Raw genomic sequence first — 14,710 nt, 5'->3', positions numbered from 1 at the left:
AACGCTGGGTAATCCTTGTCTAGAGAAGCTCACCTACACCACTTGTGTCACCCATATATTCAAGAGATACTCAGTAAGCAGGTGCAATGCGTCAGGTACGTGTCCATGGGAAACACACCACACAGGAGATGGAGAAGAGATGGAGAAGATGGAGAAGTTCGAGAAGACACACCCAGGTGGGAGTCACCAAGGCACTGAGTGGCCATGAGGAAATACTGAGAGATTTGGGACCATCTTAACGGGGACCAACCTCCTCTGAGAAAAAGGACAAGCTTGCCAGAAGGAGGCCCTTTTTAGCTGAGCGATATGCTAAGTCAGGAGGAGGGGTGTTCTAAGCAGAGGGAAAAACACAAGATAAGGTCATAATGTTGGAGGTTGTCTGCAGCATCTGGGCTCCTGGGGAAAAGCCAGTGCAGCTAGTGTGTAGAAAGGGAGGGGAGAGGGCGCCTGGGTGGCTCAGTGGGTTGGGCTGCTGCCTTCAGCTCAGGTCATGATCTCAGGGTCCTGGGATTGAGTCCCGCATCGGGTTCCTTGCTCAGCAGGGAGCCTGCTTCTCTCTCTCTCTCTCTCTCTCTCTGCCTGCCTCTCTGCCTACTTGTGATCTCTCTCTGTCAAATAAATTTAAAAAATCTTTAAAAAAAAAAAAGAAAAGAAAAGAAAGGGAGGGGAGAGATGTGCTCAGTGGAACTGGAGAGGCTTTCAGCAGCCAGATTTTTCTGGACCCTTCATCCTGAAGTGATGTGGGGTGTGCAGAGAAGTAGTGGGGCTTTTTAATCAGGGTAAGCCAAATGGATAGTACAGGTCAACCCCAAAATGGAGGACAGAAATTCCTCTCTCCCATCACAGTCTGAGGTAGAGTCCTTCCCGGTTAGTAGACTGCTGTGTCTGTTACCTATCGTCCTAACGCTGCATAACAAGCAACCCCAAAACTCCAGCGGCAGACGAGCCAGGAATGCTCAGGTGCAGACAGCAGAGAGACAAACAAACAGAGAAACATGCAGGGTCTTGTGACATTTCGACTTGGGACTTTTGCCCCATTTTACTGCTCCCTCATTCCACCGATGGGAGCAGTACACTCCACCTTTGTGGGGCGAATTGTGAGTTCACATCACAGTAAGATGCTCGGAGGGACAAGAAGTGGAACTCTTCAGGGCACTCTGTCCACCACACCCCTTATCCTGAAGGTGTCCATGGAAGAACCTTCACCCCTTCCATTTTGGGACTCTGCCATCTTGGAGAGCCTTGTCATCATTGGCAACTAATCAGCAAAAGAGGAAAACAAGATGGGAGGAGGCACGTTGCTTCTCCAGAGCCTTGAACAACAAGTGGCCCACGTCGCTTCCTCGCACATTCCAGTGATGGGAGCTAGTTACCTGACCAAGCCTGGCTGCCTGTCCCCTGCTCCACAGCAGCTTTCCAGCCATGACTGTACGGTTTGGGAGGGGAGAGTGAACTTCAGTGCACAACCAGCTGTCTCCAACACAGGGAATGACTCGCCGCTGTGCTACCGTAACTTCCTGTGGGAATGACAGTGAAAGGGATCATGTCCTGCATCACAGCACTGCTCCAAGTAGAGGAGACAACAAACCCTCATCACCCAGCCAGATGTTTGAGATGGGCACAGGGAGCCGCATATGTACTGGGCCATCAGATGGGCCAAGACACGAGTCTTTGCAGACTCTAACGCAGCTGACAGAGAGACAGGGACCAGACACATGACACTGTCCCTGACCCCACCCACCCTCCTGAAGTTCACCCAAGCTCCCAGCGGGAGGTGAGGAGGTCCCCCTCCCTCCACGCAGATGTCCTTCCCCACAAAGAGGATGCCGCGTGAGTACTTGGGACGCCCAGTCAACACCAAGTTTGACAGTCTCAACCACAAGGCCCGGAGGAATCCCGGTGCTCCCTGCCTGCTGCCTGTCAGCGCGATGCCCCAGAAGCACGTGCCTCTGGAAAGCAGTGGGTTGGCTCGTCAAGCCTCTCTCCAGAAAGCCGAGACATGCCCTGAATGCCAATGATCCCCCACGCCCGACAGGAGGGGGATGCAATTACGGCGAATTCTGCTTACAGTTCAGATTCAATATTTGGAAGGGATGATCGTGAAATAAGAGATTGCCTGATTTCTCTCCCAAGCCCGTGAATGGTTCATTAGCTCCTATTTGACATTTGATGGTTGAGTCTGATTGGCTTCATTGTGGAGTTGGACTTCAAGAAGTCCCCAAGACAGAGCAATCAAGTTTCACAATGATCCCCAACTGCAAATTTTTGGAACCTACATGGCAGCTGCGCCTTGGACATCGATCCCATGAATGCTGCGGGGAGTCTGTGTCCCGTCCCCATTTAATGAGACGCCATCCTGCTTGCCAAGGCTGGGCCCTGACTCAGCACTTAGGATTTCCTCTGCGGTGGAGAGGAGGGAGGGGGTGAGGATGGGGGTGGGGTCGGGGCACAGACAAAGGATCCCCCCCAGCTAAAGCATCAGTAAAGATGAGTGTGTCCCAAGCTAGGCCATGGGCGTCTGAGGAATGTGAAATTGAGCCTGTGCCCTGGAGGAGACACAGTCTGACGGTGGAGTCCCTTGCACTAGAAACCAAATGATAAAGCTAGCAGACACTCAGTTCCATGGCTGGGAGACAAGGGCTCCAGGAGTCCCTCAGAAGAGGAGAGGAGGGAGGGCTGGGGTCTGGGCTGGTGACCTAGCAGGGTAGGAGAGGGCAGAGGGGCACCCCGGGCATGAATGGGAGCAAAGGGCTGGTGAAGCCTGACTGCTTCCCCCACTTCCTCCCTGGAGGCAGGGGGTGCCCCCTTCCCCCGAGCCTCCCCCGTCCCTGCATCTGACACACGGCACTGTCCTCCTCTGTTCTTACTGACTGTGGGCCCTTTGCAGACACCGGCTGTCTTAGCCATTTCCAGGCCCTGGTTGGTGCCTAATAAATGTTTGTTGGTCAGACGAAGACTCACGCCCGACTATGCCATACACTCGCCCTATGTCGTTGCTGTCTCGCTGCCAACGACGCTGGTACCTGAACCGACATCCGTGTCTGTTCTTTGAGTGACCAGAATTCCAGGAACCCAAGAACTTCTGCCACGAGGTAGTGCTCCCCAGGGACATGACGAGGATGCCTTCTCTCCCTGTGTCATTCTCTTGAACCTCTGGAAGGGACAGAGGGTGGAGGGGACAGAGAGTGGAGGGGATGAGGCACGGCCCAGCGTGGGGAGGCGTGCTCTAGAACCCCGTGCCGCCCCTGCGGGCTGAGTGCACGGTGCTAGGTCAGCTCGGGGGCTCTGCCCCTTAAAACGTGGGTGCAGGGTCGTGTGAGGAAGCCACGTGTTTGCAGGTGCAAGGCCCTTCGCTGGAGGCCTGGGCCCTCTTTGGCTCCCTGGAGCGCTCCAGGCACTGCAGCTCTCCTTCACCCTCCTGGCCTCCCCACTCGGCCCCCGAGGGTGCTGGTCCTGCCTCCCAGCTGAGGGCAGACCCTCAGAAACGTGGGTGAGCCCTGGACCTCGCTCTGCCTGACTTCAGAGCCACAGCATTCTGCTGGCTGCCGGCGGGAGTGGGGAGTGGAAGAGGAGAGAACATTCTGCAGTGGTTGCCGAGGGCTGGACAACTTCCCGGCTCCTCCATTCACTCCCCAGCTTCGAGGCAGCTGCTCTCGACTGCCTCCCCTGGCTCCAGCCCGCCCCCCCGCTCCCCCCCCTCCCAGGAGCCCTCCACACCTGCTGGATCCCCAGGGCCCATCTGCATCAGACAGAACCTTCCAGCCACTCTCCTGAGCCAAACACCAGGCCTCCCTTCCAACACCCAACACACACACACACACCCGCACACACTCACACAGACTCATGCTCCATTACTGCATTCACACGCACATCTGCTCACACTCATGCTCACAGGCACATGCCTACTCACACTTGGACACACACACTCATATACACACACAACCACACTCTCACACCTGCCAACACACAGACACATAAAGCACCCACCTACCAATACACTACTCCCACACATGCACGCACATGCACAAACACACTCACGCGTGCACACTTACAACACTCTCACCCATCCACGCACAGATGCACAAACACACGTGTGTGCACACTTGCACACATGCATGTACAAGGGTGTGGATGTGCACGTGTACACACACACCCCTTGCTGTGCCTGCCTTTGACTACAGGGGCAGAAGTCAGAAATGCCAGCAGAAGTCAGGGTCAGAGGGGGCCTGGGTAGCTCAGTCGGTTCAGTGTCTGCCTTCGGCTCAGGTCATGATCCCAAGGTCCTGGGGATGGAGCCCCGCGTCAGGCTCTCAGGCTCTCTGCTCAGCAGGAAGTCTGCTTCCCCCTCTCCCACTCCCCCTGCTTGTGTTCCCTCTCTCGCTGTGTCTCTTTCTGTCAAATAAATAAATAAAATCTTCAAGAAAATAAAAGAAGTCAGGGTCAGAGGCACACACCATGTCCTCCTCCCAGAGCAGCCCAGCTCGGGCCATGCCGTCCTCTGGAAGCCACGTCTCATCCTCCATTTCTCTTGCTGCCTCAGCTGCCCCTTGGTGGCCCTCAAGACCTGATTTCAGTGCCACCTCCCCCACACCCATGGCCTGAACTTCTCCTGCCTCTCTCCTTCATTTCAGCCTCTATGTTCACCTCAGCCTCTACTGTCTGGAGACCACAGGACTCGGGCAACAGCCAGCAAGCAGGGATTTTTCCAGAACAACCTCACACATTTTCCTCTCTGGCATCTCCAAGGAGCATCACTGATGGTGACCATCCCGATCACACTGATAGGATTCCCCCCACCCCAGGCGTAGACTTCCCACTGCCCCTCAAATCAGAGAGTATAAATTTTCACCTATTTGCTTTTCCATTAACTGTCGAGGAGTAACGGCCATTCGGCTTTCTCTGCCTGCATTGTCAGCTGCCCATCACCAGGGGGCAACCCTGATTCACTTATTTGTGTTTTAACACTTAACCCAACCCCCAGTCCATAAAAACAATGAAGCTGGCCAGACTATAAATGAACCAGACAGCGGTGGGGCGGGGATGTGCAGTGGGGGATGGGGGGGTGGATATGGGTGCATGGGTGTGTGTGGGGGTTGGGGTGTGTGGGTGTGGATGGGGTGGGGGTGGGCACGTGGGTGTGTGTGCGAGGGTGGGGTGGGGGGTGTGTGCAGAGCAATCAGTACCATATGAATAGGCTGGGAGAAGAGCCAAAGGAGAAGACGTAGATTGAATGAGATTCGGTTGGTTACTAATATTGGGGTACACATTTGGCTCTAGGTTTCCTGTTGGCTATAGCAAAAATAGAACCACTCGCTAGGTCACCCACTTTTCCAGGGACAGGCCAAAATTTCATTTGGGCCCTGCTGGGAAATCCACTGCACCCTGGTTTAATGAGCTCCCCATTCAGGGCCTTCCAGATCAACTCTGCTCATGTGTTGGACCCATTATGCTGATCCTTCTTTAAATCTGTCATCTTTCCATTTTAGCCTTTAATTGAAAGTGACAGCTAAAAACTCTAGCTCTAGAGCCATACTGTACCCCCACTAGGTCCACTCCCTGTCTTCCTTTCTCCATCCCACTCCACTCAGCTTTATAGCCACTACTTTCCCAAAGTTGATCCTCTCAAGGTCACCAGCCACTTCCATGTTGCCAAACCCAGAGGGCAGTTCTCAGTCTTCATCTTACCAGAGCTCACTATAGCATCTGACCCAAAGGATTATGCACGGGTGTCTGAAACACTTTCTTCATTTGGCTTTGAAGACACCACTCTCGTGCTGGTCTCTATCTACTACTGCTTCTTCTCCTTCTGCTGTGCTGGTTCCTGCCTCTCTGCCCTACCTCCAAATGTCGCAGTGCCCTCTTAGGGTTCCATCTTGGGACCTCTCCTCTCCTCCATCCAGTCACTCCCCCAATCCAGTGTCAGAACTCAACAAATCAATCATATACTCCCCTCACGACCACAACTTGTGTGTCTGTGGCCTCATCCTTACAAATGTCAAACAGGCATCTCAAAGTTAACAAGTCCAGTCAGAACTCTTGATACCCTCACTGGACCTGCTCGTTTGTTTCCCATCTCAACAGAGGGCAGCACTGCTTGACTTGGGACAACCTTAGAGTTGACTTTGACTCCTCTCTTCATTCATGCTTGACCTCCAAGGTAACAGAAAATAATCCTGTGGCTCCCACTTCAAAGAATCTCTAGAATCCAGCACCTGCTCACATCTCGATTCTGACTCCCTGTGCAAGCCACCAGCACAGCATGGTGGGCAGTGACTTTGCTCGTTATGTTGGCTGTTTTATCTCTTGTGCCTAGAACGGTGCTCGTCACATGGTAGGCCATCAGCAAATATTGGTTACATGATTGAATGCCTTAGAGTTTGCTATACACCTAAGACACAAAAGGATTGTTTCTTGATTAAATAATTTCACAACTATGAAAAAAATAATAACCAGCATTCTTTTTATGAACACACGGCATGGGCCATGCCCCTTCCATGTGTCGGGAAGGTGCTAGATGTGATGGATGAGGCTCAGAGAGTAGGAAACCATCCACGCCAAACATCTGGTGGTTCCTGCAGTCGGTATTTCCAACACATTCATTCAGTCAACTCATCAGCTATTGGTTGGGCACAGCCATGTGCCAGATATTGTTTTGGGAGAACAAAACAGACAAATCCCTTACTCAAATAGAGCTTACCATCTAATAGGGAGGGAAATGCAAGAAATGAAATGTATACATAGGACCGGTGCTATAAGACAGCAAGGAAACAAGGTAGGACGGGCAGCAAAGAGCTCTCTGGGGAAGTGGCATTTGAGCAGATACCTGGGTGAAGTGACAGGTGAGCCATGTTAATGTGTGGGAGAAGAGCAAAGACCCCGAAGTAAGCAGCCTCTGGTGAGTTTGGGTGACAGCAAGGAAACTAGTGTGGCCAGAACTCACAGAGTGAAGGGCAGACTCTTTGGAGATAAGATCAAAATCTTTGGAGGGGTGCCAAAGGGACTTTGTAGAACAGTGGAAGCTTTTGGGTTTCCCCTGAGTAAAATGGGAAGCTGTTAGCAGATGAGAGCCAAGGAGAGACATAGTCTGACTTAGATTGTGAAAGGATCACTCTGGCTGCATGTGGAGAAGGCTCCCGACGAGGGGCAAGGATGGATACAGAGAGATCTGGTTGAAGGCCTCTCTTGGCCAGGCTATGGTGCACAGCTGTTTGGTCAAACAACAGTCTGGATGTTGCTGTGAAGATAATTTTTCAGATGTGATTAACATTTACAGTCAGAGGACCTGGAGTGAATAATGGGAATGGGCTTCTCCCAAGGAGTTGAAGGCCTTAAGAGCGAAGACTGAGATTTCCTGAAGAAGAGGGAATTCTGCCCCAAGACTGCAACATAAAGGCCCAATCTGCCTTTGGCACTTGCTTGCCTGCCTCATAGGTCTCAGATTCAAGACTGCAACATCAACTCTTATACCTGAATTTCCAGCCCACCAGTCTGTACTCTGCCCTACAGATTTCAGACTTGCCAGCCCCACAATTAAATAAGCCGGTTTCTTAAAATAAATCTAGATTAGATAGACAGGCATAGATGAGATGACTGATAGATGATAGGTAGGTAGGTAGATAGAAGAGAGAGAAATGATGAGATATAAATTTTATATATATATAAATATATATTTATATATGTATATGTAAAATCATGAGGAAGTATATGATTCATTGTGTGTGACACTGGATTGGGGGAGTGACTGGATGGAGAAGGAGAGAGGTCCCAAGACAGAACCCTAAGAGGGCACTGCAACATTTGGAAGTAAGGCAGAGAGGCAGGAACTAGCACAGCAGAAGGAGAAGGAGCAGTAGTAGATAAAGACCAGCACGAGAGTGGTGTCTTCAAAGCCAAATGAAGAAAGTGTTTCAGACACCCGTGCATAATCCTTTGGGTCAGATGCTATAGTGAGCTCTGGTAAGACGAAGACTGAGAACTGCCCTCTGGGTTTGGCAACATGGAAGTGGCTGGTGACCTTGAGAGGATCAACTTCAGGGAAGTAGCCGATGTTATATATATATTCTACATTGGTTCTATTTCTCTGGAAAATTCTGACTAATAAAAGGCTGTTGCAATAATCCATGAGATCAATGATCAACTCTTGGACCTTGATCAATAGCTTGGATCAATGATCAATAGCTTGGACCTTGAGTAGCAGTGGAGACAGTGAGTCATGGTTAGTGTCTAGAAATCTTTTAAAGGTAGAGCCAACTGGATTTGCTGATGAATTGAATAGTGGGGGAAAAAAAGGAAGGAAGGAAGGAAGGAAGGAAGGAAGGAAGGAAGGAAGGAAGGAAGAAAGAAAGAAAAGGAAAGAAAAGAAAAAAGCAACATCAAGAATGACTCTCAGATTTTCGGCCTGAGGAACTGGGGGACTGTCAGTACCATGGACTGTTATGGGAGAGGCTGAGCCAGTAAACAAAGAAGTTTGGAACTGAGGAGAGAGGTCAGGTTAGGGGGAGAATCGGGAACCAGTGGCTGAAGTTCCTGAGACGAGATAAGATCACTGGTGATCAGACCCAGAAGAGTGGTCCCAGGACTGAGTGCTGGAGCCCCTGGAGCATTCTGAGGTCCAGAGGTCAAAAAGAGAAGGGACCACCAACAAAGAAACCCGAGGAGATGGGCTCATGAGATTGGAGAACGTGTGTCCCAGAAGGCAAATGGAGAAAATGCTTTAAGAGATACAGAGTGGTCGGTGGTGGTAAGTGCGGCTCAGGAAGTGGTCCCTTTAGGGGCAGGGCGGGTCACAGGTGCCGGGGCTCCGTGGAGGTGGGCCCTGGGCAGGAAACCCAGTTTGGAGAGAGGAGATTCTGAACATACACACACACACACACACACAGGCAAACCGTCACTCACTCTGCTGTGGAGGTCTGAAGCTTCCACACCGAGACCAGAGTCCAGGCTGGTATGATGGTCAGAGCAAGGTCAGAGCACCCTGGGAAATGTCAGAGCACCCTGGCTGATTGTGGGCGGCAGCGTGGGTTTGCACCTGTGACTCAATTACTTTTGATGGATGGGGGGTCATCTTCACGTGATTAGGAGGACCTGGGCCAAGATGGGAATTTGAGTCATGGTAGGCAATAGGGAAGTCACAGCTTATTCCCAGGAAAAGAGTAACACACGATGGGCCGTGGCTGGAGGAGCCAGAAGGCAGGGAAGAGAAAGAGGGGTCTCCACAGACTGCTAACTGGGGAAATGGTCAGCTTGGGGACAGGGAGAGAGTCCTGGACTCCTCTGAGGTGGGCCTGCTCTGTGTTTGCTCATGATAGCCACCATGAAATTATTCATAATTTCCTCTACGCATTGATGAAGAAACAGAGGCTCAGAGAAGCTAAGTAAGGTACCCAAAGTCACACAGTTGAGGAGCAGAGAGATCTTCTTGCCTCCAAGGCCCATGCTCCTTTTTCTAGAATAGTCAGCTGAACAGACCGAAGGCCGGCTGTCCCTTTTTACCCACACAGTCCTTGACCTTATTGGGCCTTGGGTTACTCATCTGGAAAATGGAGACCACCATTACACCTCTCCTACAGGATCAGATGGAATCACACTCATAAACCAGCACTGTGCTTAGCTCACTCGTGGTGCACGTTCAAGAAACGAAAGCTATGGTTACGGGTCATTATTCTCCATTTTCAGCTGAAAAAGCATGTCAGAGTCCATTAATTCCTTCACACTCTGAGGAGTAAAGGCTGAAGTCTGGATTCAAAGCCAGACATAGGAAATTCCAGAGCTCACCCAAGCCCTTTCCTATTCCATCCCAAGATAAGGAAAAGGGGGAGACAGGCATTTCAGGCAGGTGGAATTCATCAGCAAAGCTGTGGGCAAGCAGGGTATTAGGGCCTGATGAGGTCAAATTTTAGCTACAGGTTGGAGAGTGAGCCTAGCTGGGCCACCTGGGCCTCAACTGAGTGTCGTGAGTGGGGTGCCCGTCCCATGCCGGGCTCCCTGCCCAGCAGAGGTGAGCCTTAGCTCGAGAACTGTTAACAGCTGCTGGGTGGAAGCGGCGATGACACCCTTGGGGACTTTACCCTCTTCTGTCTGACCAACGAACAGCCCTTGGGCTGGTGGGTTAGGCACTGCCTGTTCCCTGTTCCCCGGGGACTCAAGAGGGCCTGGCCCCGTCATCCCCACAGGGACCTCATGCAGCAGATTTTGTCACTATGCCCACTTGATGGGAGAGCGAAACAGGCTCGTTGGAGTTGGTGTGACTTGTCCAAACTCCCACAGTGGCAGCAGGACCAGGATTTGAGCCCAAGTCATTCTGTCTCCAAGGCTGTGAAGAAAGGACCATGGGCTGACCTGAGTCAAAGACACTTGAGTCCCTGCTCTTGCCATCAACTGGCTTGGTGACCTGGGGCAAGTTACGTCACCTCTTGAGCCTCACTTTCTCAGTCTGTAGAATGGTCTCTCCAGGGACGCCTGGGTGGCTCAGTTGGTTAAGCGGCTGCCTTCAGCTCAGGTCATGATCCCAGCGTCCTCAGGCTCCTTGCTCGGCGGGGAGCCTGCTTCTCCCTCTGCCTCTGCTTACCACTCTGTCTGCCTGTGCTTGCGCTCTCTCTCTCTCTCTCTCTCTCTAACAAATAAATAAATAAAATCTTAAAAAAAAAAAAAAGAGAATGGTCTCTCCATTATTCCACTTGACTAGGTGTCTTCTGGATCTAAGGTAAGTGGTGAGTCCAAGGCCCTCCCACAGAGCCTCCCTCCCCCCACCCCAGGTGCCTCCTCCTAGGAGCTCTGGGCCTCCCTGCCCTTATCACCCCCAGCCCCCTTCCTGGGAATGGGCTCAGGCTTGTCAGAGAGCCAGCCAGCTGTCAGCCCCACCCCAGCTGGCCAGTTAATGAGTGACCAGGGCACTAGAATCCAGCCTATAAAGAGCTCCTCACTGGGAAGCAGATGGGAGTCGGTGGACAGGGGCAATGGGATACAGACGGAGTGAGATGAGTGGCAGGATGGTGTCAGGGCTCCTGCCTGGGGTGGCTGTGGTCTTCCTCCTGCTGCTGCAGGACACACACTCAGTCTCCATTCAGGTGAGTCCCTCTGGCCACTGTGCCCTTCGCCTGAAGGTCCCCAAGGGGAGGGGCTGGGATGATGAGGGGACGCTAGGAAATTCATGGGATATGGGAAAGCAAGCGCCCAGGGCTCACCCCAACACTTAATCACAACCCAGAGACCAAGACAGCAGGTGGGTGGGGGCAGCCGAAGCGCCGATGGCAATGACAACGGTGATGACAGCAATAATAAACCACTAGTCACCACTGCTCTCTCAGAAGGCACATCCTGGTCAGAGTTCAGAAGCTGGAACAAGATGTGGTCCCCGCCCTTAAGGAGCCCCTAAGGAGAGGAGTCTCTCTGGTCGCCCATGTACGGGTGGGTGGGAGAGAGTCACCAGAAGAAGGTTCCCTGGCAGGTGACAGCTGACCTTGCAGGCTGAGCAGGAGGCAACCGGGCACAGAGGATGTGGACCGCTCGGGGCAGAGGGCCCAGTATACACAAAGGCTCAGAGTGAAGTCAGCAGGGGGCCCGGGGCTCCTTCCAGGGCCTGCCCGTGGGGTGCCAGGATGCCAGGAGCCAGCAAGGAGGGAGACGTCTGTGGCCCTGGGAGTCCGACACATTCTTGACTCCCAGTGGGGCCTCCTTGTGGGGGCGGGGGGGGGAGGCAGCTTCCCCCTGCATCTCTGGCCTTGGAACCGGCCAGCTGGGGGTGTCACTGTGCCATGTCCGTTCAGGGGAGATCACCCCGTTACCGAGTGTGGCCAGGTGCCAGGCACTAGGGAGGTGCATGCATCTGATGAGGCCCCAAGTGCGGAAGAGACAGAAGGCCAGTTGTGAAGAACCGGGATTTGAACTGGGGTTCCGTGGATCTCCAAAGCCCATACCTTGAATCACTTGCTCCCCAGCCTCGTTGTGACCTCATACACAGTAATGGGGGGCCTGTGGCATGGTGGGGTGTGACGTATCAGGCACCAGCTCCCCACCTCCCCGGCAGTCCCTGCTCCCAGGACCCCCCATGAGAACAGGGAAGGCTCTGCAGGGTCTGAGGAGCTCTGGTGTCCCGGCCCGGGTTTTGATACTCTCTCACCTCCTGTCCCCTCCGGCCCTCCAGCACCAAGGCTTCCAGGTCCAGCTGGAATCAGTCAAGAAGCTGAGGGACCTGGAGGAGCAGAGGGGGCCCAACCCCTTCAGAGTCTCCAGACTCCAGGCCCAGAGCCTCGTGCCTTCCGTGTGTCACCACCCGGCCCTGCCGCAGGACCTCGAGCCCGTCTGCGCATCCAAGAAAGCTGCCAGCGTCCTCCAGGCCTTGAGTGAGTATCCTCACCCCTGCGGAGCTTCCTGCCAACCCCCCACGCCCCCCTGCTCTCCCTCCTCCCCACGCCCCCCCCCCCCCCCGCCACTTCATGTTCTTTCTAGTAAGCACCCAGTGCCTGGGACAGGGAGAGTCAAAAAGCTCAGCCTCTGGCCTTCCCTGCCTGGGCACCGCAAGTCAGACACGACAGGAACCCCTCGGTCCCCAGCACCCCGGACCGCTGATGGTCGTGGCGGACTTCACAGGTTCCCACCTCTGAACAGGGAAGGGAGGCCTGGGCCAGAGCCCTGTAAGCGAGGACCGCAATAGGGGTGGGGGGGTGCTGGGGGGGCAATGGGGGAAGCACAGGGGACCGAGGGGAGATGGCTCACATCTGGGGTCCCATAAGGGGGCTGAAAGGCTTCCAAGAGGAGGTGACATCTAAGCCAAAATGTGAGGGAGCAGAGCTGGCCAGAGAGTGTGACACCCATGAAGTGTCAGGCCCGTGCCCGGCCCTGTGCCCGGCCCCCTCTCCTCCTGAGAGAGCCAACAGGGATATCCCCAGCCCCAAGGGTATAAGGGGCTGGCCAAGGCACCGGGAGGCAGGAGAGGCCTGGGACTCGGCCCTGGGCCACTCTCTGCTGTTGAAACTTGAGGCTCCGGGCCCTTGAGATGCTGGTGACACGGTCAGGCCCTCTCCAGAGCCAGCCTTCTCCGGCTGCCCCGGCCCCCATGTCTCGTGGGCAGCTACTGACTGGTCTTGTCCCCTGCCCAGAGAGCATTGCTAACGACGACTGCGAGCTGTGTGTGAATGTCGCCTGCACCGGCTGCCTCTGATGGGGCTGGCTGCCCTGAGCCCACGTGCACGCTGCCCCCAGCCTGCTGCCTTCCCAGCCCACACCCCCGGTTCGAGGCCTCTGCACGCATCACCATCACCGGTCCGAGGCCCGAGAGGCTAGACGTGGCACAAGGCGGTTGGACACATGGTTGGAGGGGAGTCTGGCCCAAGGCAGCCTTGCTGCCTAATAAAGATGCCCAACTACCTACACCCCGAGTCGGAGTCCATGTGTCCATCCCTGGGAGCCCCCAGCAGAGCTGCTTGGGAAGCTGAGTGTGCCTGCAAAAAGGCTGATCTCAGGACACAGGCAGGGGCTTCCCAGTTTCCAGTGCTTGAGGAGTTGGATCAGCGAGCCCTATTTCACACAGGAAGAGGGAGGCTGGCAGGGCTGGGGTGTGGAATGAGTCCCCCAAAATCACAGAGCTTAGACGCTGCAGAGCGCCTGGACCCATCTGACCCCACAAGTCAAGCTCCAGGCCCAGCCCAGCTGCAGAGCCCAAACGGTGCTCCAGCCCAGGATGCAGGGGGAGTTGGGGGGCAGAGAGCTTCCCCTGGAGGTGGGGCTGCACCGATTGGGGGGGTACAGGGAAAAACCACGTGGTGCCCCCTCCCCAGGCCAGGTGTCTGGGCTGCCTCTGCCCTGGGGCTCCTGAGAAGATGGGCCTTGACCTTCACCCTTACCATCCTGAGCTCCCTCCCTTCTCAGATTCGCTAGTACGGTCTGGCCAGCTCCAGAAGGGAGACCTTTCCTCCTTCCCTCCATCCTGGCGACCCTGAGGAATAATAATAATAATAATAATAATAATAACCAATGTCACGGTGCCTGGGTGGCCTGGTGGCTCAGTTGTTAACCATTCCCCTCTGGCTCAGGTCATGATCCCGGGGTCCTGGGATTGAGCCCCACATCAGGCTCCCTGCTCGGCAGGAAGCCAGCTTCTCCCTCACCTTCTCCCTCTGTTTGTGTGCTCCTTCTCGCTAGCTCTCCCTCTCTCAAATAAATAAAATTTTTTAAAAAATGAAAAGTCTCTTGAGCATTTGCTGTACCCTAGGCCCTACTCTAAACTCACAGAGTCCTGGGAACAGTCTAATGAAGCAGGTACTGTTCAATAACCACTCCGCTTTACAAATAAAGAGACCCACATGCAGAGAGAGACCCAACTAGTCCAGGGTGACAGGCTCATCCAGGATGGCAGGCTCAGTGAAGTGCCAGGATGGCAGGCCGGGCCACACCCCATGCTCTCAACCACCACATTAGTGGCTCCCTGTGGCCCAGGGCCACACTGACGTTGCCTCACAGAGGGGCCCCTGTGTTCTCACAGCTGCCGCCAACTCCTGAGCCTTTCCACAGGCTGGGCTCCTCCACAGCCCCTGTCCTGTGCAGCCAGAGGAGAGCCAGACACAAAGGGAGCCGTGGTCTCTGAGCTCAGTTCACCCAGAGCCAAGGCCATGGCGAACTCCCCCTAGACCAGCTGCCCTTCCCGACAGCCCAGTTCTGCTCATGAGCCCTGCAGTCTCCCACTCCACCAGGTCACAAAACCCAGAGCTCGAGT

At 54.2% G+C, this 14,710-nt stretch overlaps 1 protein-coding gene and 1 long non-coding RNA gene across 2 annotated transcripts; one reads left to right on the top strand and one right to left on the bottom strand.

Annotated features, from left to right (window-relative positions):
* Positions 1-953: 953 nt before the first annotated feature.
* Positions 954-12,249, bottom strand: LOC125099324 (uncharacterized). The gene is made up of 3 exons (XR_007127100.1): positions 12,119-12,249; positions 1,374-1,517; positions 954-1,258 (listed from the first exon to the last, which is right to left on the bottom strand). It is a non-coding gene; the product is annotated as an uncharacterized LOC125099324 (long non-coding RNA).
* Positions 10,907-13,368, top strand: GUCA2B (guanylate cyclase activator 2B). Its single transcript, XM_047728836.1, has 3 exons — positions 10,907-11,066; positions 12,143-12,341; positions 13,098-13,368. The coding sequence occupies exons 1-3, from the start codon at positions 10,956-10,958 to the stop codon at positions 13,157-13,159; spliced, it is 372 nt and encodes a 123-aa protein (XP_047584792.1). The 5' UTR covers positions 10,907-10,955; the 3' UTR covers positions 13,160-13,368.
* The last annotated feature ends 1,342 nt before the right edge of the window (positions 13,369-14,710 follow it).

The sequence above is a fragment of the Lutra lutra genome, chromosome 4 (genome assembly GCF_902655055.1).
Source record: "Lutra lutra chromosome 4, mLutLut1.2, whole genome shotgun sequence".
NCBI classification, from domain to species: Eukaryota; Metazoa; Chordata; class Mammalia; order Carnivora; family Mustelidae; genus Lutra; species Lutra lutra.
The sequence above is the reverse complement of the archived record's forward strand: the minus strand, read 5'-3'. Positions and strand labels throughout refer to the sequence as shown.

Bases quoted from the DNA above. Each gene is read 5' to 3' on its own strand.
- GUCA2B (XM_047728836.1), top strand. From the start codon at position 10,956: ATGGGATACAGACGGAGTGAGATGAGTGGCAGGATGGTGTCAGGGCTC. The intron at 11,067-12,142 runs GTGAGTCCCTCT...CCGGCCCTCCAG, and splicing joins CACACTCAGTCTCCATTCAG to CACCAAGGCTTCCAGGTCCA. The intron at 12,342-13,097 runs GTGAGTATCCTC...TCCCCTGCCCAG, and splicing joins CAGCGTCCTCCAGGCCTTGA to AGAGCATTGCTAACGACGAC.